At 38.6% G+C, this 26,467-nt stretch overlaps 2 protein-coding genes across 9 annotated transcripts in view; one reads left to right on the forward strand and one right to left on the reverse strand.

Moving 5' to 3' along the window:
• The window catches only part of LOC122549858 (uncharacterized), a 127,914-nt gene that overhangs the window by 87,375 nt on the left and 14,072 nt on the right, over positions 1-26,467 (forward strand). For 3 of the 6 annotated variants that reach the window (XR_015757192.1, XR_015757191.1, XR_015757190.1), the window contains exons 21-23: positions 64-285; positions 9,921-10,019; positions 25,599-25,734. Coding sequence is in view for 3 of the 6 variants with exons in the window: in XM_087987162.1 (XP_087843288.1) it covers positions 64-285; positions 2,189-2,256 (290 nt within the window). In the remaining 3 variants the exon portion in view is untranslated. Of the gene's footprint in view, positions 1-63; positions 286-2,188; positions 4,334-9,920; positions 10,020-25,598; positions 26,286-26,467 lie in introns of those variants that run through there. The other 3 variants (XM_087987163.1, XM_087987164.1, XM_087987162.1) reach the window with 3 other exon arrangements.
• Positions 12,734-26,467, reverse strand: part of LOC122549862 (uncharacterized) — a 55,646-nt gene continuing 41,912 nt past the window's right edge. For all 3 annotated transcript variants that reach the window (XM_087987166.1, XM_043690019.2, XM_043690018.2), the window contains 6 exons: positions 26,066-26,126; positions 20,341-20,406; positions 19,293-19,400; positions 18,141-18,327; positions 16,680-16,913; positions 12,734-13,693 (listed from right to left, as the gene is read on the reverse strand). In XM_087987166.1, coding sequence (XP_087843292.1) covers positions 13,626-13,693; positions 16,680-16,913; positions 18,141-18,327; positions 19,293-19,400; positions 20,341-20,406; positions 26,066-26,126 — 724 coding nt within the window. In that variant the 3' untranslated portion in view covers positions 12,734-13,625. The remainder of the gene's footprint in view (positions 13,694-16,679; positions 16,914-18,140; positions 18,328-19,292; positions 19,401-20,340; positions 20,407-26,065; positions 26,127-26,467) is intronic.

Raw genomic sequence — 26,467 nt, forward strand, 5'->3', positions numbered from 1 at the left:
TTGAATGCCAAGAGATTCGTCATTGAACTAATTTTATGTTTTTGTATATTTTAAACAATGTAGGCTATTCTAGCAGGGATAAAAGTATGATGGAATCTGTTGAATATTCATCATCTGGTTCTCTAACCAGAAGCTCCTCATACCATTCTGCAGCACGTAACACTGATGCATCGATACACAACAACCTCCTGAGCCCATCACTGCTAAATTCTATTCGCGGGATGGATGAGTGTACAATTACTAATACACTCACTAGGCTGGCGGCCAACAATCCTGCATTTGAAGGTAAGCAAATTTTTAACTGTTGAAAAAGAATCAATTATTATTTTGTGCTGCCAAATTAAGTGGCTTTTTTTTTCAAACGTAGAAAATGCAGCATAATATAAATATTTCCTAATCATCAGTGAGATAAAAGACTAGCTAATCTGTTGTGTGATGGAATTAGATGAGTGATGAAAATTAGTCCGTACTCTAGGATAACTGCTTGCATTGGTTCTGAATTATATCTGCCAAGATATTCCAGTACCGAGGCACCTCGATTATCTGAATGAGATAGGCGTGCACTATTTTGTTCAGATAATTGATTATTCGGATAATCAATTTTCCCTTAAACAAGGGAAGTCATTTGTTTAAATCTATAATTTTAATGTACTGAGTGCAAGTGGACATAGATTTTATATGATAAACAAAATAATGATAACACAAGAAAACGTTTTAAAAATGCAGCAATATGTAGCATTTGGCAAGGATTAGTGAAGACTGCATTAGACAAGGTCCCGAACATCTTCTGCGATCGCAACAGCATTTGTCAGTTTCCTGGAACTCAGTCTCTCGATAGAAAGACAGAAGCACTGCCTAGTGCATGTTCTTGGCCTTTTTTTTTAATGAACCGCCCGGTAAAGTGATAGGGATGCCTGTACAGTACTTTAAAACACTTACTTTTGCAAAGGGCTGTGTAACAACCCTTACCCAAAAAATATCCAGTCGCTGATGCTTGAGCTGCTTGTGTCTGTTTTTGCCAGCGTTTCCATGTGTTCTTCAGTACAGGTAAATTGAATACACTTACCTCTTTGATGTGATGTTTTTGCGGGACCTTGAAATCATCTTTGGATAATCAAAATTCGGATAATCGAGTTCCTCTATAGTCAGATTGTTGGAGCAGCACAGACTATAGTTAAATATTGGGATCTTGTAGAATCCCATGCAGAAAGCTCTGTTGGAATTGTCTGGGAAATTGAATTTTCTGATTAAAAATTGCCTGCATTTGCAGCCTTCCAAAAAAGTTCAGTTGAAGCTGGAAAATTCAGATGATTCTGATTGTTTAAAAGATACCTAGGCAAAATTGGAGAACTAAAATTCGGTTTTAGCTCTTAATATTGAGGATTAAATTAGCTCCCAACCTTACCCCCCCCAAAAATAAACAAATATGTGAGGAATTACACTGCCCATCAATTTAAGATGGCCAGTTGAGCTTGCACTTTGATATGTTTGCATATACTGGTAGTAATACAGAAATTACAAAAACAGAGAGATTGCTGGAAAAGCTCAGCAGTTCTGGCAGCATCCGTGAAGAGAAATCGGAGTTAATGTTTCGGGTCTGGTGACCTTTGCTCTGAAATGGACCAAAAAAAGTTAACTTTGATTTCTCTTCACAGGTGCTATCGGACCTGTGGAGCTTTTCCAGCAATTTCTGTTTTTGTTTGATCTACAGTACTTCTGTTCTTTCAGGTTTTATTAATACATTGGGCCTTTTTTTTGCAGTTCTTTTAATCAACCTGTTTTGACGTTCTGTGCTATGACACACTTCCAAGGCAGGTGGAACTTGAGCCCAGATCTTCTGGCTTTAATCTTTGAAAATAGAACTTGTCCTCCCGTTTCAACTCAACACAATAGCCATTTGCTGGTCCATTTTTCAACAATCAATGCAATGACCAATTTAAAATTTAAACAAATCCTGGCAGTTAACTGTCAATCAAAATGAATGGGTCTATTCTCTGTTGCAACACCTCTACCAAGCTCCGTTCACTTTTGAACTAATCGACATTCTTTTCTCATGCAGTGTAAATGTCTTATCCTGAACAGGTATTCTGGGGAATTGTGGGAATCCTAAATGAAAAGCTTTGGCAAAATGTGTTTCTTCAGCCATACTCATACTCAGTAATAATCAATACTTCTCCTTTATTTCCAGGTATAAGGATTTCAACCTTGGTTACTGTGTTGATGGAGGCTGGTGTGCTTAGTAAAAGACCAAAGTAAAATGTACCACAATTCAATGCCCTATCCAGCTGGTCACCTCAAAGAAAATATTTGGACACCTTGGGTAACAGCGATGAATCAACAAAAACATCCTTTTTAAACCTTTTTTATAAGATTGAATTAGAAAAAAAGGCTGGTTTTGTGCATTCCAATAAGCTAAAACATTAGTTAAGTATATCTACAGAAAAGCATTAACTTTTGTGAGTACTGTTGATTTACAGCTTCAATGTAGATTGCTTAATTCTGGTTACACCAAAGTTTCAGCCTTTTAGATTTCAAAGTTAACTGAAATGTTCTGTATTTTGTTTACTGAAATTGTTAGAATTGCAAAGATTGAACATTTCGATAATTAAAATAGTACTGGCATTGTTCTGAAAGTAATCGTCCCAATAACAATGTTAAAATCTAATGAGCCATCCCAGCAGCTATTTAAAACAAACTCAAACTATTTTATTTGTAGTAGGGATTTGGAGATTCAGCTAAGAAAAGCAAATGTTTTGAATACAGACTGACCTCTTTATTCTCTTCAGACCTGTAATAATCTTTACATTGGCATCAAAATGTCTCTGGCACAGGTGCAAGCCATCAGTCGTGAACTGATACCTTGCTTTAGGAAATTTTATTTTATTACTTTGAGGATTTCTTATGAATTTTATGAAGTAAATATTTACAGCAATACACTTAACCTGTATCCTCAAATGTGTTAGAAATTCTGCATGATCAATTTGTCATGATCTTTAGTTAAAAATAGAGAAGATAGATAAGAAAAGAATTGTTAATTAATTGCCTAAAATGTATATATTTGAAAAAGGTGGCTTCAAACAATGTAGCCAGTGTTAATTCATGGAGTTGATACTTTAAAGACTCAAGAAGCTCATTGGTGCATAGTGGTTTGTGTTGAAGGGTTAGCATTTGTACATACAAATATTTCCCATTCGTCAGCTCATATATTTCCATCATTTTACTGAGTCACTGATCAGTGCACTCATGCAAGTTCCATCATCCTGATTGAAAATCAAAATTGCATTTTTGTATTTTGAAAGTTTTAAAATTCAATTTTATTTGTAACACTATCTGCTTCAAGAAATTGTGTTATGCCTTTTGTCAGTCATCATTTACCAAGAATTTCTTTGTTCATTTGAATTCCCTCTGCCCAAAGCTGGTAATTACAATTACAGCAGAGACTTCCATTACAGAGATATATTTTTGTTGTTATGTGGAGAAATGTAATCTTTTTCTTCTGTGGTTAAGTAAAATAAATATGGTATGCCTGTTACTGGAGAGTTCTGCTTTCCTGTTGAAGCATTTGACGTGTCAGGGTATCCAGTTTCAGTACTCACTGGTGAAAGTTACATTTACAGGAGCTAGTGTAAACGAGCTGTGTCTTTGTGATTGCATGCCAGCACACACAGGAATTACAGTCAAAGGGAAAGTGATACACTTGGGGATAGTGGAAGAAGATTTTGTGCAGCAGAAGTGGCATTTGTTCCCAACCAATTTTTGTTGGCTTTCTGTGATTTCCTTGGTGAGAAATACAGCATCCTCAATATTCTTATGTCATTGGTAATTGCACCTATTTGAATTTAACTTGTTTCATCCATTCCTGATTTTTTTTACCACTTTGGAGAAAGGCAGTCATGTAATGATGATGTAACTTTCAAAACTGCAAGTAACATTCTATCGACATGGGTCCACATCTCAGCCTGACAGATAGTGACATTTGAATTTATTATAAAAGTAAATCTGGAATGAAGACTCGGACTAAAGATTTTCATCCAAACTGTGTTAAAGGTCATAAAAATCCAGCTTGTTCTCTAATGTTCTCAAAATGAAAGAAACATGCCATTCTTATCTGTTGTGGCCAAATGTGACTCCAGATCCATAGCAATTGATTAGATTCTGAACTCTATCTGAATGATTAAGTATGGACAATAAATGCTGGGATGGCCAGCAATGGCCATGTCATATGAACAAACACTTGGAAAAATTGCTATTTAGATTTACAAAATGACTAGTCTGAGTCTTGTGTTTTAAGAATTGTTCGTATGCATAAATAAATACGTTAAATTTGACCTAATTACACGTCTTAACATTGCACCAACTATTACCGTTAACCTGGTAGACACTATATCAAACCTTTCTCCATTCATGTACTGTATATAGTTTAAAACATTAACTGACCTGAAGGTTGGAGTCTAATGTTAGTATTTACAAGTTATTATGAAGGATAGCTATATTGGCTTGCATTACAATTGCACCTGGTTTTGTCAGTGAGTTGGTGAACTTAACTCCTCTCGCATGGGAGTTGCGTGGATGGTTCAGACGAAATAGGTTGCCAGTGCGTTTCCAGTAGATGAAGTTCTGCAGAATATTAAGGATGGCTGGTATATAAAATCAAATTATCACTTTGGTGATGGTTGTACTCCTTTGGAGGTATGGTTTAGCCACACCATTAGTGACAATTTTATTGTAACTGTAATTTACCAGCCATTTAATTATTGATATTTAGTGCCAGATGTGGAGTTACATTGTAATGTTTGGCATTGAAATTCCTCTGTTTATGGAGTGCCAAACTTATTAAAATTATAAATCTAAATCTTCCTTTACAAAATAATAGACAGCAGTTCTAGTCCTTCTGTGTTGCCCAGTTGTTGAAAATAATGCAACAATACTGAGGATCAGGGTGAATAGGTTGATTCCTGGTTAATTCTAACTTTACTGTTAGCCTAACTGTTTACAGATAAGCTGTATCCTTGAGGTTGAGGACAGGGAAAATATGATGTTTGACCAGGAAAAGCTGAAAGCACATCTGAATAATTAGTACTGTATCATCTTTGATGCATTTCTTAGTTCAGTAGTATTTAATCACCAACAAGTTATATTATAATGTCTATACTGCATCACCATTTGCTGCAGCTTAACTTTGTTCAGGATAAAATGTATTAGTATGTTCAAAATTATCATGGTGGGATTATTTATAATCTCCTCCTGTGACACAATTCACTGCAATGTTGCTTCAGATATTTTTTTCTTGTGTTCCACTTCGCAGCCTTTGCGATAAGTTCTAAATTGGAGGAAGGCCAATTTTGACAGTATTAGGCAAGAACTTTCAAAAGCTGATTGGGGACAGATGTTTGCAGGTAAAGGGACGGCTGGAAAATGGGAAGCCTTCAAAAATGAGATAACGAGAGTTCTGTTCCTGTTAGGGTAAAAGGTAAGGCTGGTAGATGTAAGGAATGTTGTATAACTAGAGAAATCGATGTTCTAGTCAAGAAAAGGAAAGAAGCCTATGTCAGGTATCGACAGCAGAGATTGAGTGAACCCTTAGACTATTAAAGGCAGTAGAAGTATATTTAAGAAGAAAATCAGGAGGGAAGAAAGGAATCATGAGAGAGCTTTGGTAAATAGGGTTATGGAGAATCCAAAGGGATTTTATAAATCTGTTAAGGACAAAAGGGTTATGAGTGAGAGAATCGGGCGCCTCAAACTTCAGCAAGGCACCCTATATGTGTAACTGCAGAAGATATTAAACGAGTATCTTGCATCAGTGTGTACTGTGGAGAAGGACTTGGAAGTAAACAATGTAGGGAAATGTATGGTGACAGCTTGAAAAATGTCCATATTACAGAGTAGGAAGTGCTGGATGACTTAAATGCATAAAGGTGGATAAATCCCCAGGATCTGATCCTGTTTACCCTACATCTGTTGGAAGCTAGGGAAGTGATTGCTGGTATATAAAATCAAATGGTCACTTTGGTGATGTTGATTGTGCTCTTTTGGAGGTATGGTTTAACCACACCATTAGTGACAATTTTATTGTAACTGTAATTTACCAGCCATTTAATAATTGATATTTAGTGCCAGATGTGGAGTTACATTGTAATCTTTGGCATTGAAATTCCTCTGTTTATGGAGTGCCAAACTTATTAAAATTATAAATCTAAATCTTCCTTTACAAAATAATAGACAGCAGTTCTTGTCCTTCTATGTTGCCCAGTTGTTGAAAATAACTGATGCAAGATACCCTTTACTGAGATATATCATCGATAGTCACAGGTGAGGTGCCAGAAGACTGGAGGTTGGCTAACATGGTGCCACTATTTAAGAAAGGTGGTTAGGACAAGCCAGGGAACTATAGACCAGGAAGCCTGACATCGTTGGTGGGTGAATTGTTAAAGGGAATCCTGAGGGATAGGATTTACATGTATTTTGGGAAGGCAAGGACTGATTGAGGATGGTCAACATGGCTTTATGGGAAATCATGTCTCATGAACATGATTGAGGGTTTTGAAAATTAACGAAGAGGTTTGAGGAAGGCAGAGTGTGATCTACACGGACTTCAGTAAAGTGTTTGACAAGGTACCTCATAGTAGACTGGTTAGCAAGGTTAGATCACATGGAATACAGGGAGAACTAGCCACTTGAATACATAACTGGCTTGAAGGTAGAAGACAAGTGGTGGTGGGGGAGGGTTTCGTCAGACTGGAAGCCTGTGACCAGTGGTGTGCCACAAGGGCCGGTACTGGGTCCACTTCTTTTTCTCATTTATATGAATGATTTGGATGTGAACATAAGTAAGTTTGCCGATAACACCAAAATTGGAGGTGTGGCGGACATCAAAGAAGGTTACCTCAATATAATGGGATCTAGATTAGATGAGTAAATGTGCTGAGGAGTGGCAGATGGAGTTTTAGATGATGTGAGGAGCTGCATTTTACAAAAGCAAATGAGGACAGGACTTATACACTTAATGGTAAAGTCCTGGGGAGTGTTGCTAAACAAAGAGACAGGTTCATAGTTCCTTGAAAGTACAGTCGTAGGAAGATAGGATAGTGAAGGCAGTGTTTGGTGTGCTTTCCTTTATTGGTCAGAGCATTGAATATAGGAATTGGGAGATCATGTAGTAGCTGTACAAGGCATTGCTTAAGCTACTTTTGGAATACTGTGTACAATTCTGGTCTCCCTCCTATAGGATGTTGTGAAACTTGAAAGGGTTCAGAAAAGATTTACACAGATGTTGCCTGGTTTGGAGTGTTTGAGCTATAGGGAGAGGCTGAGTAAGCTGGGGCTGTTTTCCCTGGTGCGTCAGAGGCTGAGATTTATAAAATCATGAGGGGCTTGGTTAGGGTAAATAGGCAGGGGTGGGGTAGTCCAGCATAGGTTTAGGGTGAAAGGGGAAAGAGTTAAAAAGGCCATAAGGGGCAACTTTTCACGTGGAGGGTGGTGTGAGAGTGGAATGAGCTGCCAGAGGAAATGGTGGAGGTTGGTACAATTACGACATTGAAAAAGCATCTGGATGTGCATCCAAATAGGAAGGGATTTAGAGGGATATGGGTGACATGCTGGCAAATGGGACTAGATGAATTTAGGATGGCATGGATGAGTTGGACTGAAGGGTCTGATTCCATGCTGTACATCTCTATTACTGTACAGATTAAAGTTAGATTAGATAGATGTTGGAGTATCTTGTAGATTTGAAGAGCAGAATATCCCAGTAAAAGGATTTTAAGTGTTACCTATTGGCAGCAGATGAGGGTCCTCCAGAAAAAAATTACCATTTACATGCCAGGTCATGTAAATTAACTAATAATATGTGACTTTTAAAACAAAACTCTTTCAAATTGTATAGTAATTGCACTTCTTAAATAAGAGACTTCTGCAAAATAGCAAAAGAATTGGTAAATAAGGAGTTTAAAAAACACTAATTGCTATAAGAACATAATAAGTAGGTGCAGGAGGGAACTCGAATTGGAGGAGGTAGGGGAGGTCCTTAATGGATACTTTGCGTCAGTCTTCACTACTGAGAGGGACCTTGGCGTTTCTGAGGACAGTGTGAAACTGACTGATATGCTCGAACAGATTGATGTTAAGAAGAAGGATGTGCTGAACTTTTGAAAAACGTAAGGATAGATAAATCCCCTGGGCCAGATGGGATATACTTTCCCCACTTTCCCCATTCCTGAAGAAGGGCTCGTGCCCGAAACATCGATTCTCCTGCTCCTTGGATGCTGCCTGACCTGCTGCACTTTTCCAGCAACACATTTTCAGCCCAGATGGGATATACCCTAGGTTACTACAGGAAGCAAGGGAAGAGATTGCTGCGCCTTTGGCAATGATCTTTGCATCCTCACTGTGCACTGGACTAGTGCCAGATGATTGGAGGCTGGCAAATGTTACGATAATGTCCAAGAAAGGATAATTCTGGGGATTACAGACCAGTGAATCTTGCGTTTGTGGTGGCAAAGTATTGGCGAGGATTCTGAGAGACAGGATTTGTGGTTACTTGGAAAACCATAGTTTGATGAGAGATAGTCAGCATGGCTTTGTGAGGGGTAGGTTATGCCTCACCAGCCTTATTGAATTCTTTGAGGATGTGACAAAACACATTGAAGGTGGATGTGGTGTAAATTATCAAGGCATTTTATAAGGTTTCCCATGGTAGGCTCTTCAGAAAGCAAGGAGGCATGGGATACAGAGAAATCTGGCTCTCTGGATACAGAAGAGGGTGGTAGTAGATGGAAAGTATTCCACCTAGAGCTTGGTGACCAGTGGTGTTCCACCGGAATCTGTTCTGGAACCTCTGCTCTTTTTGATTTTTATAAATGACTTGAATGAGGAAGTGGAAGGCTGGGTTAGTAAGTTTGCCAATGACACAAGGGTCGGTGGATAGTGTGGAGGGCTGTTGTAGATTGCAACGGACATTGACAGGATGCAGAACTGGGCTGATAAGTAGTCGATGAAAAGTGTGAAGTGATTCACTTTGGAAGATCAAATTTGAATGCAGAACACATAGTTAAAGGCAGGATTCTTGACAGTTTGGAGTAACAGGGATTTCGAGATCCATATCCATAGATCCCTTAAAGTTGCCACCCAAGTTGAAGGTATACCGTGTGTTAGCTTTTGTTGGGTAGAGGGATTGAGTTTCGGAGCCATGAGGTCATGTTGCAGCTGTACAGAACTCTGGTGTGGCCACAGTTGTGTTCAGTTCTGGTTGCACTTTATAGGCAAGATGTGGAAGCTTTAGAGAGGGTGCAGAGGAGATTTACCAGAATGCTGCCTGGACTGAAGGTCATGCCTTATGAAGAAAGGTAGAGGGAGCTGGTTTAATGAGGGTTACCACCAATAAGACAAGGGAAGAGATAGCAATGGGGAACCTTTCATGGTAACTCCACCAGTGTGGGAATTGAACCCATACTGCTGGCATTATTCTGCATTGCAAACCAGTTATCCAGCCACCTGACCGCATAGTAGCATAATGCTAATGTAGTAATTGAGAGACCAAGATTAATATTGTCAGTATGTGGCATCAAATCTCCCAATGACAGCTGCTTTGATTATTCATTGAATTTAAATTCCATTTGGAATGTTTTTTTAAAAAAAAGTTAACTTTCCATTCATTGCCTCTGCTCTCCTTTCACTTCTTGCATTGGATAAGGCTGAAGACAACAGGAACTGATAAGAGGCTTTACAATGAGCTCTTATGTGAGTGGAATTATGCTAAGTCATTCAAGTCTGCCAAGAGCTAAGGTTGCAGGAAATCAGGAACTGCTGTCTCTACTAAATAAGGACAAAACACTTGGGATTGGACACACGCACGGGTAATTCCAAATAAGGTATACTCTTGGCTCAGAGACTGGTGTCTAAAGAAAATCCTTGATTTTCAGCAGGACTTCAAAGATTAAGTACAGGAGGTATCGTACATCAGGAGGTGTGTTGAAGACATCAGGAGGAGTTCCAGCCTGGCCAGCTGCCACCTCTCCTAGGTAATAATGATTAGGGTTAGTTACAGAAACAAAAGTAATAAAAGACAGTAATTGAGCTATGTCAGTAGTTTAAAACATGTGTTATTTGTTTAAGTACATAGTAAATTGAGTTTTATGGAGTTGTAAGTGTGCTGTATATTCATCCGTGTTTACTGTTGTGTCATTGAGCCTCCAGTGTCCTTTTAGTTTTCTTGCATTAGAGGAGGAAATCCAACATCCTTAACCACAATGGTCTACATGTGACAAATGACCCACAATGTATGGTTGACTCTTAAATGCCGTCTCAAGTTACTCAGTTCAAGGGGAATTAGCGCTAGGCAAAAAATTCTGGCCTTACTGTCTATGATTACATCCTATGAAAAAAAAAAGCAGAATAAAGTATGTGCAACATCAGCCACAGGCTCAATCATAGAATTCTTGTATGCAATTAGCATGGCACTACTGTACTGCTTCTCTTGAACTGAAGGAGAAAGAAAACCAAGCACGATGAATTTAAATCAAACCACACCTTATTTTGGTGGTGCTGAACAGCACTGATTAGTTCTTGGACTTCACATCACTCAATGTAAACATTAACTAACATCAAAGAACCAATTATAACATGATGCTGAGATTTTGTTTTGAATAATAAGATATTATCAGGATCAAATTTTAGGTAGGGCCAGGAACTTTTTAAAAAGTGATAAAGAAGATTAAGGCAATGGTGGATGTTGTCGAAATGAACTTCAGCAAGATGTTTGACAAGGTTTTGTACAGTAGACTAGTTAGATGGAAGTGAAGCTGGAGATCAAAGTCAAAAAATGTGGTGCTGGAAAAGCACAGCAGGTCAGGCAGCATCTGAGAAGCAGGAGAATTAATGTTTTGGGCAATGACCTCTTCGTCAGCAATGTGAGCTTATGCCTGAAACATAGATTCTCCTGCTACTCTGATACTGCCTCATCTGCTGTACTGTTCCACACTTTGGTGGTAGACTGGTTAGCATAGTTAGCTCACTTGGAATCCAGGGAGAGTTAGCCATTTGGATACAAGATTGGCATGAAGGCAAGAGACAGGTTGGAGGACGGTTGCTTTTTGGACTGGAGGCCTGTGACCAGTGGTGTGCCACAAGGATCGGTTCTGGGTCAACTGCTTTTTGCTATTTATATAAATGATTTGGATACAGCACAAATGGTTAGTAAGTTTTCAGATGACTCCAAAATGGTGGTGGAGTTGTCAGCCAAGGTTACTTCAGAGTATAGCAGGACCTTGATCAGATGGTGTGGTACTTTGAGTTCAATTCAGATAAACAGGAGGTGTTGCATTTTGGTAAGACAAATCAGGACAGGACTTGTACACTTAATGTTCGGGTCTTGTACACTTAATGTTCGGGTCTTGGGGAGTGTTGCTGAACAAAGAGACCTTGGGGTGCAGGCTCACAGCTTCTTGAAGGTAGAGTCACAGGTAGACATGATATTGAAAATGTGTTTGGTACATTTGCCTTTATTGGTCAGAGCATGGAGTATAGGAAGTGGGATGGCATGTGGCTGCTGTACAAGATGTTGGTTTGGCCACTTCCAGAATATTGTATTCAATTCTGGCACCCTCTTATAGGAAGGATGTCGCCAGGGTTGGAGGTTTTGAACTACAGGGAGAGGCTGAAATAGGCTGGGGCTATTTTCCCTGGAGCATCAGAGGCTGAGGTGAGACCTTGTTCAGGTTTATAAAGTCAGCAGCATGCATGGGGTGAATAGCCAAGATCTGTCTTTCCCCAGGGTTGGGGAGTCCAAAACTGGAGGGTGTAGGTTTACGGTGAAAGGGAAAGATATAAAATGAGTCTAAGGCTCAACCTCTTCACGTAGAGGGTGGTGAGTGTATGGAATTAGCTATCACGGGAAGTAGTAAAGGCTGGTACAATTTATAGCATTTAAAAGGCATGTAGATGGGTATAGTAATAGAAAGAGTTGAGAGAGCCAAGCTAAATGTCATAATGAGACTAGATAAATTTAGGACATCTGGTTGTTGTTGGCGAGTTGGACTGAAGCATCTGTTTCCATGCTGTGCAACTCCATAACTCAGTCATATTGGACTCAAAATTAACTCTCTTTCTCAAAGATGCAGCTAGACTTTGAGTTTCTCCAACAACCTGGACTACTTTGCTTTTACACTAAATTTAGGTCTCTATGGACTGGTACTGTAGTGTAACGATTGATGATAAGCACCTGGAAAGATGATCTGGAGAGGAGTTCAAATCTGGAAGATTGAAGTTTAAATAAATTTGTATTACAATTGACGATGCAGAATCTTCTGTCATAAAAACCAAGTTGGTTTTCACATAACCTGTCAGGAGGGAAATCGATGGCATTTATGTGACTGAGGTTTGAGGTATCTTCGAAGAACTGTTGTGACTTTTAACTACTGCCTTAATTGGCCTCGCTTTGAGTCAAAACTCTGCTGGGGTTCAAGAAGGTGTCTGAATACTAACTTCTCAATACATGTTGACCTTGCTAATGATGTCACATCCATTAACTAATTCAAAAAATCACTGATCCACATTCAGATATTGAAATCAAGATGTCTGCTTATTAGTACATTACTGTGCCAGGCCAAGTTTGAAATGAACCCCAGGAGTATTATATATAAACAAGCTGCTAACAATTAACCTGCTGGATTATGGAAATCCCCTTCTTTCCATTTCACCATCCTGTTCTGAAATTGGCAACACCAATTCAAATTCATACAGGAGGTGTATAATGCTTTATTTTTGACATAGGACATTAAACAATGCAGGAGATCAAAAAATAATTCAACTGTAAAGCAACTGTTTTTGTGTTGTTACAGAACAATTTCTGACCTTAATTTAGTTCTCAAACCTGTTTAGAAAACTAAACAAAAAATACATTTTATTGTACTTTACTGAAGACTAGTCACAAAGTTTTTTAATGCCAGTATTTGATGTTTGAAATCATGAATTCATCTACAAGGAATATAGTAAAAACCCATAAAATTAATGAGAACTTAATTTGTAGCCTTGATCTTTTAGTTAAGATTAGGAAGCCCTACATACATCTAATTATTTCTCCTCAGTAATTTTCAGGATCTCAATTTATAAATTAAATCCAAGAACACAACATAATGTTAATATTTTTCAACTCTGAAGTTTTGATGAGTTACTGCAATATGATGAGTACACCAAGATTTAACATGTGACTGAATCCAGGCAAAAAGGTAAGTCACTATATTTCACCATGGACAACAGTATTTATTACAAATGGAATCAAAGCTGCAAGGTTTCATTGAACAATCTATACCATATATAGAATATGTTAAACAAAAAATACTTGAGAAACATCCATCAACCTTAAGAAAAATGCAACAAAACATTTGATATCCCAAAATGTTTCACCACCCCCAAAAGATATGAAAAATTTATTTCATACAAGCTAGTCTAGTTTTTTTAAAAACTGAATTTAATGAAGAATTTCAAAGTTTTACCAGTGGTCATCTTCTAAGATAATAATCTGAATAAAGCTTAAAGTCTCACAAGAAGCAAAAAAGTGTAATTTTTATTACAGTCCTCCTGATGTTCTCATGTAAATACCAACTCCACTTATTCAGGTGGTGCTGGTCTTAAGTCTGCATATTCTTCAGCACACCAGCCTCTATCAGGACATTAACCAAGACAGAGACCTTTACACCTAGAAACAAAGAAAATTACCATGAAGTGAAAAAATACAAATTATTCTAAACTAAGTGCAGAGCAATTTAAAACATATGTACCAAAGATCAAACCATGATGTTGCAGGGTATGGAAGGTTTGAGTTATAAAGACTGGATAGGCTGGGACATTTTTCACTGGAGCATAGGAGGTTTAAAGGCAATCTTATAGAAGTTAATAAAATAATGAGTATAGATAATGGTAGTTGTCTTTTCCCTAGGATGTTGGATTTCAAAACTAGAAGGCACATTTTTAAGGTGAGAGGAGAAAGACTTTTAAAAAGACGAGGCAATTTTTTTTGACAGGGTGTTTTGTGTGTGAAACGAACTTCCTGAGGAAGTGGTGGATGCGGGTACAATTATAATGTTTAAAAAAATTTGGATAAGGTTTGGAGGGATATGGGCTAGGAGTATTTAAATGGGACTAATTAGTTTGGGATTACGTTCGCCATGGACTGGTTGATCTGAAGGGTCTATTTCCTTGCTGTATGACTAATCTTTTCTATTCTGAGTCAGTGTGAGGAAAGTCAGCCCCAAGAGGATTGGATGGTACAAAACCTTAAACCCTTTTTGTAAAAAAAAAAAAGAGGAATAGCCAAGGTATGTAAGAACAGAAGACCAAATGGGCTGACAAGCCTGTTCTGCTATCATTTCAAATAGTAAGGCCCAAGGTTAGCCCTACGCCCCAGTTTGTCCATCTCAGCCATAAATATATTCCATGAGAATAAGTAGGAACAGGAATATCACCATTTAGCTCAAAACTGGCCCAGGCCACAACTCTTGCACCAGGTCCTCTAGTCCCCTATCTACTTTCTCTTCACATACCTTCAGTCCAAATATTCACTACTCTGTAGAAGAAATTCCTTGGCACCTCAGTTTCAGAAGTATGCGTGTCCTTTTATTCTGTTACCAGATCCCCAGTTTGAGGTTTTCCCACTAATGGAAACATCTTCACAACTTTTACCCTGTTATTCCCCCTCAGAAGAATGAGGGGTTATCTTACTGAAATAAACTAAGTCGGTTTAGCTGTTCTTGATAATACCTTCATCCCAGGAATCAGCCTAGTGAAGTGAATCTCTTTTTGACCTGCCTTCTATACCAGTATAAAGAGAAGAGAACTTCAGGAGGGTACAGGCAGGCTAAGGAAATGAGCACACATGTTCAGATACACTTCACAATTCTCTGCATTAAGTTATGTACTTTGGAAGAAAAAATGAAACCATATGAACAGAAGCAATATTAAATAGAATAAAGGAAAGGAGAGATCTTTGGCTTTTCATACAGAAATCATTGCTTAAAAAGGTTAGATATTCTTATGCCAGAGACATTCCGTGCTGTTGTGCACAGGGTGTTTGAACCACCGGGAGCAGTGTGGGCCTCTTATAGTTGATAGTAACTTCAGTTTCAGAGATACAAACATTTTGAGTGATACTCTAGCATTGCTCCACTGTTAATTTTGATGTCGGTCACTGGTCAACAAGCCCATTCCACACCATCATTCCCCTCGATCTTCAAAACTGATTTGACAGTCAAAAAAGAAGTCTCTCCATTATTCTCTATGGATAACTAAATGAAACAATTGATGGTGCAGCAAAGTCAAAGACCTAACTGCAAGGACATAAAAAAAGTGAGGCAGTAATTTTCTTTGCAGTCAGTAGCACTTCCATCGACCAGAACATCTAGTTCATGGAGGAAAAATTAAGGATGACAAGATTTAAGAGAAGATGCAACGGTACTAAAGATGATGAACGTCAGTTATGTGGAGAGGTTACTGAAGTTGAGTTGCCTTCTTTAGAGCACAATGTTATGGGGGAATTTAATTTTGAGGGTTATTCATAAAATAACTGAAGGAAAGCTACACAAAGTCAACATCACAATTTTATAATATGGAATTCACTGATTGAAAGGAAAGTGCATAATGATTTAATTTGAACTTTCAATATGAAAGTGAATAAATAACCAAATGGTTTATGATGGAAGAGCTGGACAGTGCAATTAACAGAAAGAACATATTCTCTGCCGTGAGATGCAGCCATAGACTCTGGAATGTCTCAATAACATCACTTCTCATTTTTCATTCTTCCGAATTCCAATGAGTGAAAGCTGAAACCTCAAGACAGCTCGCAACCCTCTCAGCAGGTACCTTACAGACACCCCTCCTCTCACCCCACACTTCAGAGTAAGACTTCCCTGTATTTATATTCTTGTAAGGTAATGTGAATGTTAGACTCTGTTGCAAGTTATGATGTACCTGTACACTAACATTGAGATTCACAAGAGAGCACCCACATCTATCCATTTTTACTAAAAAAAAGTACATTACACTGTATCCACATATTTTTCATCCACTTACTTAAGCTATATTCCTTTGCAAACTTTGTCCTGCTCACAACTTAATTTCCCACTAATGTTCAACAATGTCATTAAATTGTAAATAGTTGCGACTGCAATACTAATCCCTAATCACTAATTCCTGATAAAGGGCTTATGGCCAAAACGATGGCTTTCCTGCTCTTTGGGTGCTGCCTAACCTGCTGTGCTTTTCTCAGCACCACACTTTTTGACACTAATCCCTATGGCATTTAATTAACTCTCTTCACAATCATTTGTGGAAAGTGAAGTAAAATTTTGGGTCACCGGCCAAGATCAATTGTTCTTCCTAATTGCCTGTGTGAAGTTGCTGCTGAGACTCCATTTTGAAACCACATAGTGCAGGTACTGCCACTGATGTTACAGAAGCAGCTCCAGTAGTATGCTAAGCTCCCAATAAGATAACTTCTACAAATCCAAGTTCTAAATGATCAAATAACATGACAAAAATCAAAATACACAATGATAATTATTTGATTATTACAAGAATTAATTTTGCTACATAATGAAATTTAGTACACTTGGATAATGGCACAAAAAATCAAACTTCACTAAACAAATGTAAATTGACAAATTAAGAGGATATGCAATTCTCACCTTTCAGTGCTGGATTAGTTTTTGATAGTTTAGCCAAGGTTTTAGTGGCTCTATTAATATCCATTCCACGGACCGCCTTAAGCAGGTGTGGGGTCAAAATACCACCATGTTTTGATTTTGACAGACTGGTGTGAAATGTTGATGGTTTGAGTGGCCTTCGATTTGATTGAAAACCTGTTTTTTTGAAATTTGCTTTAGATTGCATTGCAACTGCTTTTTTCCAGGCACCACCAACTGTAAAATACAATAAACCAATAAGAGGCACTTAAAGTTGTACAGCAAAGCAGTATTAATATTTTCAAAGTCTAAAGTAGAAATATTTTCATGTACTGTTTTATGGTTTCAAATAGTTTTGCATAGAATTCACAAGTGTCGTGGACAAGAAAAATAAACTTGGTCAATGAAGTTTATTCCTATTTTACAGTAATTCACTATATATAATCAAAGTATTCGAGCAGTTTAAAAAAATAGTAATGTACTTTGTAGATGTTGAGAGGAAGTCATTTTGGATGGAAAACATTAACTTTGTTTCTCTGCTCACAAACCTGAAATTTTCCCACTGCATTTTGTTTTTATTCCTTTAGAGCAGCTCTTCTTATCTACAAAATCCAACAGTTATGCTAATTTAAAGAAAAATTACTTCTTCAACAAACCAAGTTTCACTTTCATTTACATAACCTGTTGGCATTCAGGTCTACACAACATTAGGTATATGTAAGGCAAATCAACACTTTTACTTAAGTAATTTTGTCCCTTAACATCCTCTTTAGAGTGTACAGCTTGAGATTTTCTTAACTTTTCATCATAACTCAAAGTTTATACTGGAGATTATTCTTCAAATACTGCTGTGTTCCCTTTTCAAATCATGTTTTTTTGCCTGCTGGCTTAAAGTTAGCAGAGTAATTCAGAGTGCATAAGTCCAGCTATTTTGATAATTAGACTAGATTAAGGCCCTTTGACCCAACAAGTCCAACCGAGCCTCCGAAGAGTAACCCACCCAAATCCATTTCCCTCTGACTAATGCACCTACAGGCAATTTAGAATGGCCAATTCACCTAAACTGCGCATCTTTAGACTGTGAGAGGAAACCAGAGCAACCAGAAGAAACCCACGCAGACATGGGGAGAATGTGCAGGCTCCACGCAGTCGCCTGAGACTGGACTCGAACCTGGGTTCCTGGTGCTGTGAGGCAGCAGTGCTAACCACTGCGCTATTGTGCTGCCACAAAGGTTATGTCCAATATGGTCTTTATTGCCTTGGCCTAACTTTATTCTGTTAAGTTTCACAGCTGATTCATATTTTTGGCCAAAAGGCAAGCTACATTGGTAATGGTCAATTTTACTTTTCATTTATTTCTCCAGTTACATTGCTGATAGAAAGTAGTCAGGAATTCAATCTACATTATATTGCAATGAGGTTTGCTGTAAGTCTTTGAAGATACAAATGTTTTGCTCAATTTACCTTTATATTTAGGTCTAAAGTTAGTTGAGCTACCAGCGTATCTCTGAGTGTTTCCTGGTGCTGGATCTGATAAAGCTGGACGTGACAAAGTTGAATGTGACATGGGAGATTCGTATCTTGAATGTTCATCTGATATACTGGGAAGGTGTCTCAATTCCTCATCCAAGAAAGGCCTTTTGTCTTGATTCTGATGGAAGAAAAGCATGAGAAGTCTACTAGGTGCAATAAAAATGATTAAAGAAAGGAATTGTAAAGGATTTTACATGCATAGTTAGCAAATTAGCTACTTCAGACAAAATCACCCAATTGCTTTAACACATATCGACCATAAACCTAAAAATTGAACATTTTGAATTTTTTCAAAAAAAAAAACCTCATGTTTGCAGGAGGCATTCTGGCAGACTGAAATTTACAACATTTTGAAACTTACTTCACCACAAGTAGAAGGGATGGCTCATTTTTTAAAAAATACATTTAACAACAAAACACTTAATACAATGTAATACACAGCAATTAAAACAGGTTGTTATCTGTGTATGAACAAATACATTCATCTCTTATTACTTAAATATATTAACACAAGGTGAACAGAATGCAGGCATGAATGACCATCAATTAATCCTCACAGTAGTGAAGCATAAACTCTCACCAGAGATTTGAATAATTACATTCATTCTATTCACAATACCAGCAATTACTTGATTTAGGTTTGAGACACCTTGATGACCACATTACTTAGGTTGCTGATGCCCCTCAGTCTGTAATTGCACTTTTATTGGCGGGTAGCCATCAGGCTTTGATAATGGACCATCCTGTAGCAGAATTTCATTTCTTCATCCCTAAAAGTTTGTGGTGCTACCCTGTCTCTATTATTCGAAAGAATTAGTCAAATTTTCTGTCATCTCAACTGCTCTTCATTAGCAAACTGTACACCTTTAAGTGTTGTCACCTCACTGCATTTATCTTTCCTTAGTTAAAAACAGAGTCATTCAAGTTAGAGGAAGATTCACAGTCTCTCAATTTAATTCTGCTTGCTCTGGACCAGACCTAGGTCATTTTTTCTGGATTTGGAGAATTAGTGCTAAAGTGTTTCAAACTCAGACCAAAATGACAGAAACAAATAGCGCAATTGAAATCATTTCAAATACTTACTAGTCCAGTCATTGTCTTGAGGCGATATTCCATTAGTCCATCTGTGAGACTCTGTGTAACTTTCAAGGCAAAACTTGCGTCACTATCACTAGTGATTTGAAAATTTTGCTGTAAGACAATACACAAGAAAAGTAACAAAGAGGATTGATGAGGGTAGAGTGGTGGATGTGATCTATATTGACTTCATTAAGGCGTTTGTCAAAGTTCATCATGGGAGACTGGTTAGCAAGGTTAGATCTCATTGAATACAGGGAGAACTAGCCATTTGGATATAGAACTGGCTCAAAGTTAGAAGACAGAGGGTACTGGTGGAGGGTTGTTTTTCAAACTGGAGGCCTGTGACCAGAGGAGTGCCACAAGGATCAGTGCTTGGTCCAATTCTTTTCGTCATTTATATAAATGATTTGGATGTGAACATAAGAGGTATAATTAGTCAGTTTGCAGATGACACCAAAATTGGAGGTGTAATGGACAGTGAAGAATGTTACCTCAGATTACAATGAGATTTTGATCAGATGGGCCAATGGGCTGAGGAGTGGCAGATGGAGTTTAATTTAAATAAATGCAAGGTGTTGCATTTTGGGAAAGCAAATCAGAGCAGGACTTATACACTTAATGATAAAGTCCTAGGGAGTGTTGCTGAACAAATAGACCTTGGAGTCCTAGTTCATAGCTCCTTGAAAGTGGAGTCACTGGTGGATAGGAATGTGAAGAAGGCATTTGGTATGCTTTCCTTTATTGGTCAGAGTACCGAGTACAGGAGTTGGGAGGTCATGCTGCAGCAGTACAGGACATTGGTTAGGCCACTGTTGGAACATTGCGTGCAATTCTGGTCTCCTTCCTATCGGAAGGATATTGTAAAACTTAAAAGGGTTCAGACAGTTTTCTATGCAAAGTTTACCTGTTATGAGTATAAAAATCTTCTGCAACATTAGTGGCAGAAACAATTTTAAAAACTAGTGTTTTCCAATTAATATAATTTGGTGTTTTGATTGCTGTGTTTATCGGGTTCTCCATAAATTCTCTACAGTAAAAATTTCAGACTCACCAAATATTCAAAAAAATCCTCGTTTGTATAGGCAGGTTTGGAATCAGATGATCTGTACGGTTCAAACTAAAACTCAACAGAAGTGGGAAAACACAGATATAAGAAACTAACTGCACCAAATACACGATGTATACTTAAAATTAACTTTAGTTGTAAAGATGACTAATAAAACAAATGATGTTATTTTTGCTTATAAATCAGAAATAAACATGTCTACTCATTAATACTGCCACGAGTGGTGAGCCTACAATTTTGAACAGTGAGTGTTCTTGCTGTTCCACATGAATGGCAGAATTATTTTGGGATTTTTCTTCCTCAAGAGAACCAATGTTGACAAATCGATAGAAGGTTTAGAGAATTTACAGATGAAGGAAGTGGAACAATTTTCTTTGGAAATACATGTGGGAAAATACATTGCTGGACATAGGGATGTTCATTCTAGTTAAATACACTCCTGGACCTTTCATTACAAGATTCCCACGACAGTCATGTAGGCCTCTGCCAGCATTCCCAATATTTCTATTGATAAAAACTTGGAAGTGCTAACATTCCCATGATTTTGATTATAGATTCCTCACAAATATCCTGGAAATAGATCTTATTTCTTGCAAACTTCAGAACAATCCTGGAGGAATGCCACTCCAAGCTGAAGATGAAAGCAGCCACAACATTACGTTCCTGGGAAATATTATATATTTTACTTTTGCTATCAGGCTCAGAAGACTTCCAGTTTAATGCCAGCATGCGCTGATAGATTACCTGATTTATATTCATTATCCTATTCTACTCTCTTCTGAGGTGGACAAGCAGGAGGCTGGAAGAACACAGCAAACCAGGCAGCATCAGGAGATAGAGAAGTCAACATTTTGGGTGTACCCCTTCTTCAGGACTGGGGGAAGGTGTAAGGGGAACTGCAGATAAAGGGTGGGGGGGAGAAAGAGAGTTTTGGGGAGAGGAGCGGGGTGACGAGGAAGGGAAAGGTGAACACAGAGGGTAGTCCAGGTTGGTTGATGGGAGGAGTGAATCTGGTTGGTGGCAGAAAGGGTCGATCAGAGGAATGGAAGTTGTGGGGGGGATGCTAGAAAGGGAATCAGAGGATGGGAAGAGATGTTATTTGAAATTGGAGAACTCAGTGTTGAGTTCTCTGGGCTGTAAGGCTGCCCAGGCAGAAAATGAAGCGTTGTTCGTCTAATTTGTGGTCTGATTTGCTGTGGCAATAGAGGAGGCCAAGTACGGTCATGTCAGAAAAAGGAGTGGGAAAAAGGAATTAAAATGGGCGGTGACTAGAAGATCAGGTTGGCACCTGTGGGCCTGGCTGAGATGCTCGGCGAAACATATCCTGAGTTTATGTTTGGTCTCACTGATGTACAGAAGACCACATTGGGAGCACTGGATACAATAAACTAGATTGGAGGAGAGGCAGGTGAACCTCGGTCTCACCTGTAGGACTGTTTGGGGCCCTCAAAAGTGCAACGGTAAACATTTTCAGAGGAAAGACAGAATATCCGAAAGTGGTCAGTTAACTAGAGGTAGACAGTGCTCTCAAGATATCTAAACTACCTTTAACATGATTGTTCTTCAATAAGGTATCTCAAACTAATAGCAGGATTACGAAATGGTCTTCTGAATGTAACATTCCCTGTATGTCATGGTGTTGAGGTGTACAGATTAGAAAGTTTTTGCAAGTGATCCCTGATCAATATGTCTGGGAAAATAATAACTGGCTTCAATGTGCAGAGGTTAAGATGGGAATAATCATCGTGCAGATCTGTCATCTATTAATCGGTCATTGGGAAAATGAATCTATTTTAAAGAATACAGAAGAACAGCACATTTAGAAATAATCAAACAGAATCAACTTGGCTACACAATGGTGAAATCATGTATGGAAAATGTATTTTTTTTTAGGCAGCAACAAGCAAATTACATAGATGAAAACCAGTAGATGTCAAAATTTGGATTTTCACAAATCATTTGATAAGATACAACACAAGGCTACTTAAGAGCCACTGGTATTGGTAGCAGTGCATTCGCATTAATAGAGAATTGGCTACCAAGGCAAAAGATTGGGATACTGAGACTTCTTTAGGATGGCAACCTGTAACTAGCAGAGTGCCACAAGAATTGATGCAGGGGAGCACAATTATTTACAATATATAATCATGAACTGTGTTACTCAAGTGAATATTATTGCTAAGTTTGTGGATGACACTGCTTGCAGAGGTATATAGACAAGTTACATGAGCAGACAAAGTTTGGCCAGCAGAATATAATTTGTGGAAATGGGAAGTGAAACGCTTTGGTGGGAAGAATTGAGATACTGAATATTACTTAAATGGAGAGTCTGCAGAAAGCAGCAGCACAGTGGGATTTAGGACTCCTCACGCATAAATCATAAAAAGTAAACAAACAAACAGATTCAGTGGGTAATTAGGAAAATAAATGGAGTATTGGCCTTCGTTTCAAAGGAGATGGAGTATAAAACAAGGAAGTCTTGCCAAAACTACACAAGGCACTAGTCAGACCGCACTTAGAATATGGAGACGTTTAGTCCCTGAGCTAGGTCAAGATATGCTGGCCTTGGAGACAGTCCAGAGAAGATATTCTTGGTTGATCTGGGCATGGAGGACTTGTCTTATGAGGAGATGTAGGTCTCTTCTCATTTAAGTTTAGTTAAAGAGAGGTGACTTTATTGCAATATGTAAAGATCCTTAGGAGGACTTGACAGGGTAGATATAGAGCTGTTTTGACCTGTGGGACAGTCTAGGAGCAGAGAGCATAAAGAGATGGCCTAGTTAATTCAGTGCTGAGGAGGAGCCTCTTCTGAGGGTTGTGAAACTGTGGAATATGTTACTGCAGAAGACTGTGGAAGTTGGGTCATTAAGTACAGTCAAGGTTGTCAAGGGTTGGAGGAAAAGACAAGAAAGTGGAATTGAAGATTTTCGGAACAATCATGAACTTGTTGAATGGTACAGCAGAGTTGATGGGCTGAATGGCTTATTTCTGATCCTATGTCAAACATCTAATGTAGTTAGAAAACCATAGTCAGGATAATGGGTCTTGGAATAAGTTTACAATTGATGAAAAGTGCAAATTTGTCAAACTCTTATGTCGGTGGTGGGCAAATTATTGGAGAGGATTCTCAGCAACAGAATGTGATTATTTGAAAAAACACAGCTTGATTGGAGATAGTCAGCATGACTGAGAGAAGCAGGTCATGCCTCACAAACCTTACTGAATTCTTTGAGGATGTGACAAAACTCACTGATGAAGGTGGACCAGTGCATGTGGTATATACGGATTTTAGCAAGGCGTTTGATAAGGTTCCCCATGGTAGGTTCATTCAGAAAATTAAGAAGCATGGGATACAGGGAAATTCGGCTGTCTAGATACAGAATTGGCTGACCTGTAGAAGACACAGAATGGTAGTGGATGGATGGTAATCAGCGTACAGCTCAATGACCTGTGGTATTCTGCAGGGATCTGTTTTGAGACCTTTGCTCTTTGTGATTTTAATAGATGACTTAGATGAGCAAGTGGCAGGGTGGGTTAGTAAGTTTGCCAATGACACGAAGGTCAGTGGAGTTGTGGATAGTTTGGAAGGCTGTTGTAGGTTGCAACAGGACATTGACAGGATGCAGAACTGGGCTGATAAGTGGCAGATGGAGTTCAATCTGGAAAAGTGTGAAGTGATTCATTTTGGAAGGTCAAATTTGAATGCAGATTAAAAGGCAGGATTCTTATCAGTGTGGAGGAACAGAGGGATCTTGGGGTCCATGTCCATAGATCCCTCAAAGTTGCCACCCAAGTTGATAGGGCTGTTTAGAAGGGCTTTCATTAGAGGGGGGGGATTGAGTTTAAGTGCTGCGAGGTTATGCTCTACAGAGCTCTGGTTAGACCACACTTGTGTTCAGTTCTGGTCGCCTCTTTATAAAAAAGATGTGAAAGCTTTAGAGAGGGTGCAGAGGAGATTTACCAGAATGCTGCCTGGACTGGAGGGCTTGTCTTATGAAGCTAGGGCTTTTCTCACTGGAAGAAAGTGAGGACTGCAGATGCTGGAGATCTGAGCTTAAAAATGTGTTGCTGGAAAAGTGCAGCAGGTCAGGCAGCATCAAAGGAACAGGAGAATCGACGTTTCGGGCATAAGCCCTTCTTCAGGATTGAGGAGGGTGTGCCAAGCAGGCTAAGATAAAAGGTAGGGAGGAGGGACTTGGGGGAGGGGCGCTGGGAATATGATAGATGGAAGGAGGTTAAGGTGAGGGTAATAGGCTGGAGAGGGGGTGGGGACTGAGAGGTCGGGAAGAAGATTGCAGGTCAAGGCGGCGGTGCTGAGTCTGAGGGTTGGGACTGAGATAAGGTGGGGGGAGGGGAAATGAGGAAGCTGGAGAAATCTGCATTCTCACTGGAGCAAAGAAGCATGAGTGGTAACTTGGTAAAGGTATACAAGGGCATAGTTAGAGTGGGTAGCCAGATAGCCATTTCTGCCATGGGAAAAAGTATCACGAGGGGGTAAAACTTATGGGTGATTGGAGGAAGGTTCTTTACACAGAGTGGTGTGCGTGTATGGAATGCACTGCTAGCAATGGTAGTATAGTCAGATACATTAGGGATATTTAAGCGACTCTTGAATAGGCACATGGCCAATAGTCAAATATAGGGTATATAGGTTAGTTTGAATTTAAAGTAGGATAAAAGGTGAACACAACATAGAGGGCTGAAGGCCTGTACTGATCCAAAGTTCTATGTTCTTTAAGAAGTTGGCAAATCTTTTGCTTTAGTTCACTACACTGCCTATGAAAAGGTAGGCTTGACTTTGGCATATATGCATGTGGTTACTTAACTTTTAAAGTTGTTTTGTTTGCTCGTGAAAAGAAATACTGCCATTCATTCATTTGCTGCATATATAAGAATAACTTTGTCCTTTTTTAAACATTGTTGTTAGCAATGGGTTGACCATAGACTTTATCCAGATACCTTTAGGAGATGCTTTCAATTTCAGGTGACACATAAAATTAGTTTCTCTCTTTAGGAGCCAAATTTTGAGCATATGGACAGTTCCTTTTCTTCCTTGAAAAACTACTAAGTGCATCATGACCCATTTAACAACATAGGAAATTTGTGCACAAGTATAGGCTGAGTGTTGTCTTTAAAAAACAAGGTCAACAGGTTCCATTTCATTATTCTTCAAACATTGTGAAGTTGCTGCATTTAAAATCTTTTATTTACAAGCTTTATTTTTGTTTTTCACCCCACTCAAGGTGCATAATTTTCTGGGATATGCCACCTAAAAGTGCAAAAATGCTCATGTCAAGTTTCATGGAGATCGAGAAAATCATGTTAACGACGGTTTACAGCCAACTAACCAAAACTCTGTGCTTGGATTCACACACAAAGGTTGGTTACTTTATTCAAGTATTGACAAATTGTCAGTACCTACAGAATCAGATTCAGCATAAGTCACTGCCTTCAAGATTTTGAAGGGGCAAGATTTGGAAAACATTTGGTAACCACAAAGTTTTAACTTGTCAGCATTGATTAAGTAGAGTGTTTACCTGCCCACCAAGGCTTGGAGTGGTCTAAGCGGGAAACTCACCACCTTTTCAACAGCAATAAACACTGGCCAAGCTAGCAATGGCCAAATTTTGGGACTGAAAATAATTAACTATTTTAAACCCACACCTAAAGTAAACTATCAGGCAACTACATACACCATTCAGCAACTTACGTCACTTTGCATCCAACGATCATCAACATCGGATCCTTTGGAGTAATCATTACGATAATTCCTAGGCAAGAAAGAAAAATGTAACTAGCAGCCCGAAGTTAAAGACAAAAACTTGATTAAAAAATGAAAAAGACTTTCTGCTTTCAATCTGAACCAACTTTTCAGTATACAGCACAATTGCCGCTGGAAAATTGTTCAATACACCAACTTGTATTCATTAAATATCTTTAACGCTAAGCAAACCTCAAAACATATTTATTTGTGCGTAGAATGCTTATGATCAGACAGGGATTAATAGATTAAGAGGGTGATCCAAATTATAAAGATGAAAAGAGAAGGGCTGGGAATATAAAAGGGCTTAGGTAGGGCCCTGAATGCTGTCATCGAGAACACAAACAGCTG

The sequence above is a fragment of the Chiloscyllium plagiosum genome, unplaced genomic scaffold (genome assembly GCF_037043375.1).
Source record: "Chiloscyllium plagiosum isolate Xiang-an unplaced genomic scaffold, Cpla_swu_hap1 HiC_scaffold_5, whole genome shotgun sequence".
NCBI classification, from domain to species: Eukaryota; Metazoa; Chordata; class Chondrichthyes; order Orectolobiformes; family Hemiscylliidae; genus Chiloscyllium; species Chiloscyllium plagiosum.